At 41.3% G+C, this 3,627-nt stretch overlaps 1 protein-coding gene across 1 annotated transcript; it reads left to right on the top strand.

Moving 5' to 3' along the window:
• The first annotated feature begins 2,155 nt into the window (after window positions 1-2,155).
• On the top strand, window positions 2,156-3,627 carry LOC109216174. Its single transcript, XM_019380304.1, has 4 exons — window positions 2,156-2,223; window positions 2,428-2,812; window positions 2,902-3,247; window positions 3,329-3,627. The coding sequence occupies exons 1-4, from the start codon at window positions 2,156-2,158 to the stop codon at window positions 3,625-3,627; spliced, it is 1,098 nt and encodes a 365-aa protein (XP_019235849.1).

The following is a 3,627-nucleotide window of genomic DNA, read 5'->3' as shown; positions in this document are numbered from 1 at the left end:
TACCAAATGGGGAGGGGCTTCCTCATGTTTTGCATGAGTGTGCTAATGCACAATTGACTGACCATAGGATTAACCAACCATCCCCTGCTACTACAGTCTCCAATTCAGGCAAACAACAAGCCCAGCATTGTGGTAGTGTGATCATTGAGGAGGATTCAGAATCCTTCATTTCTGAAGAAGATCCTTCTGCATAAATGAAAGCACTGCTCAAAGGAAAAGCCAAAGTTGCAGCTGACTTCCAAGTCCGGTCTCAGAACACAAAACACAAACCCAGTCACAAAAAGAGGAAAGCTATGAGGAACAAAAATGCAGGAATCAGTATAAATGAACCACCTGATGACTCACAGTTTGTGAGCCCTGCAATCCAGCAAAGATTCAAGCCTGATCCCAATGCAATAGTAGAAGTATACAGGAGCTCGGTAATAGCTAATCCCTCCCCCTCCCAACCTTTGTTATCCAATAAAGAACCAATATCAGATGGCAATGCATCAGAACCACCTACAAATGATGAAAAACTCAGTCCCAAAATAGACAAAGCCACTTGTATTCCTACCAGCACCCCCAGAAAAAACCATCTCTTGCATCTTTTACAAATGGTCCTGGAGGAGTGTCCTCTGAACAGATATACTCCACAACAAGATGAGTATAGACTAATTGAATCCAACGATGAAATAATTGGGGAACAAGATGTTGACAACGATTCTAGTGATGAAGATCTTGAAAAGGAACAACATTGTGATCTCTTGATTGCTGCAATGAATGGAAAGTCAAACCAGAAAAATGTCGCTTCTGCAACAGTCCCACCCCGAACGAGCCCCTCACCAAAGCTAACCAGGAGTAGAGCTGCTAGAAAGAGAAGTAGCAGTGTCCAACCAAAACACAGCCACCTCCTTCCAATGATTAGTACAATCATTTGGAATGCAAGAGGCATTAGGACCTCAGGAGCCATTGAAAGGCTCAAACTCCTGAAACAAATCCACAAACTTTATTTCATTGGTGTCCTTGAACATTTCCTAGACATCTCTCACATCAACACCTTTAAAATCCAACTCTCAATGCATCAAGTTGCTGCTAATGTCAATGATAAGATCTGGGTATTCTGGGATAAGGAAATCACTACCAAGGTTTTAGATCATGATGATCAACAATTGTCTTTGGTGATGAAGCATGTTGAAAATGGCAACTTGTTTCATCTAACAGTCATCTATGCCAAATGCAAACCAGTCCTCAGAAGGCCATTGTGGAAAGTTCTAAGGCAGAAAGCATCAACCTGCAGTATTCCATGGTGTGTCATAGGAGATTTTAATGTCATTGCTTCTGTAGAAGAAAAGATTGGTGGCATTCCATACCAGATGTCCAAGAGTCTTGATTTTCTAAGCATGATGGAGGACTGTAGCCTTGTGGACTTGGGTTTCTATGGTTCTAAAGTCACATGGTCTAATGGAAGGGGGCAATGTTCCATTGTATGGAAAAGGTTAGATAGGGGACTGGCCAATGATCACTAGCTAGAAGCCTTTCCTGCTACCACAATTTCTCATTTAGCTTCAGCAAGATCTAATCACAACCCCCTACTCCTGGAACTTCATACAAGACAAGACAATGGAAAAAAATACTTCAAATTCCTCAATTGCTGGGTGGACAACAACAGCTTTCTCCCTCTGGTCTCTGAAAGCATGAACAAAGAGGTTAGAGGTAATGCTATGTGGGTGTTTCACTAAAAAATGAAAGTGCTAAGCCATGCTCTAAGTCTTTGGTCTAGACAACAATATGCGGATATCTTCCAAAAAGCTTAAGAATTGGAATAAAAGGTGAAGAATGCAGAAGTGATCCAGGCCCAGACAAACAATGACAATGACAGAGCAACTCTCAATGAGCTTAAGGCTCAATATGTTAGACATCTAAAGGTTGAGCAGGATGTTCTGAAACAGAAAACACAACTACAATGGTTCAAAGAAGGGGATGCCAATTCTAGATACTTCCACAGCTTAATAAGAGGGAGAAGAAGGAAATTGTACATCCACAAAATCAAGAATGAGGAAGGAGAATGGTTCCAAAGAGATGAAAATATAGGGAAGGCTGCCAATGATTACTTTCAGAACCTCTTCACAGACCCTGGCTCAGTTATAGAGAAGACTTGTTATCCATTATTCTGACCATGATATCTAGTGATGACAATGATACACTCACCAGGGATCCATCAATGGCAGAGCTCAAGGAAATAGTGTTCTTCATGAACCCTACTAGTGCAGCAGGACCTGATGGCATGAATGGGAAATTCTATCAAGCCTGCTAGGAAGTGATCAAGGAAGATTTACTCAAAGTTGTTCTATCATTCTTTAGAGGCAATCCAATGCCCAGATATATGACCAATGCATGCCTTGTTCTCTTGCCTAAGGTTGAATTCGTTAACAGTCTCACATAATTCAGGCCAATCTGTCTCAGCAACTTCATCAACAAGATTATCTCCAATGTTATTTGTTCAAGGCTTGGTCCCATACTTCCAAAGATAATCTCTGCAAACCAATCTGGCTTTGTAAAGAGCAGGAACATCTTTGAAAATATCATGTTGGCACAAGAAATAGTGCATGGTATCAAGAAGCCAACTGTGGGGTCAAATGTGGTCATCAAGCTTGACATGGCCAAGGCCTATAACAGAGTATCCTGGAGTTTCACTTGCATCATACTTATGAGAATGGGATCCAGTGAAATGATCATTGACATGATCTGGAGAACAATGTCCAACAACTGGTATCAATCATTGTTAATGGCACTAGATGTGGATTCTTTCAGTCTACAAGAGGCCTTAAACAGGGTGATCTACTTGCCCCATCCTTATTCATCATAGGAGCTGAACTATTGTCTAGAATGCTCAACATTCTGAACCATGATCAGCTATTTCAGGGATTTTATATGGAGAAGAGAGGTCCTCAAATCAACCACCTAAGCTTTGTAGATGATATCATCATCTTCACCTCTGGAAGAAGAACCTCCCTGAGAAAAATCATGTGGATCCTTAGCAATTATGAGAAGACATCTGGCCAACTCATAAACAAACACAAGAGTCAATTCATGACTGCTTCCTATGCACTCCCAAGTGCTATCAGAAGAATTCAAGAAGTGACAGGCTTTTCTAGAAGGGATTCACCACTCACATACCTGGGATGCCCTCTGTATACTGGTAGGAGCAGAATTATGCACTTCAATGGTCTCATTTCCAAGGTGCTAGGCAGAATAAAAGGTTGGCATGGTAAGATGTTATCCTATGGTGGCAGGGCAACCTTGATCTAATATGTCCTTCAATCCTTACCAATCCATCTTCTTTCTGCAGTATCCCCTCCAAAGACTGTCATGAAGCAAATTGAAAGGTTGACAGCTAGCTTCTTCTGGGGAATAGATAAGGACAAAACAAGTATCACTGGGCATCATGGTCTAAGCTATCCTTCCCTCTCAATGAAGGTGGTGTGGGTTTCAGAACCATTCATGATACCTGTAACTAAAGTAGTGGTGGAATTTCAGAACAGCAAACTCTCTTTGGAGTTCATTCTTGAAGGCAAAAGTACTGTCAAAGATCAAATCCCATATCTAAGAAATAGGACTCAGGCCAATCACAATCATGGAAAAGATTGA

Source organism: Nicotiana attenuata, unplaced genomic scaffold (genome assembly GCF_001879085.1).
Source record: "Nicotiana attenuata strain UT unplaced genomic scaffold, NIATTr2, whole genome shotgun sequence".
Classification (NCBI taxonomy): domain Eukaryota; kingdom Viridiplantae; phylum Streptophyta; class Magnoliopsida; order Solanales; family Solanaceae; genus Nicotiana; species Nicotiana attenuata.
This window is presented reverse-complemented; position numbering and strand designations above follow the sequence as displayed.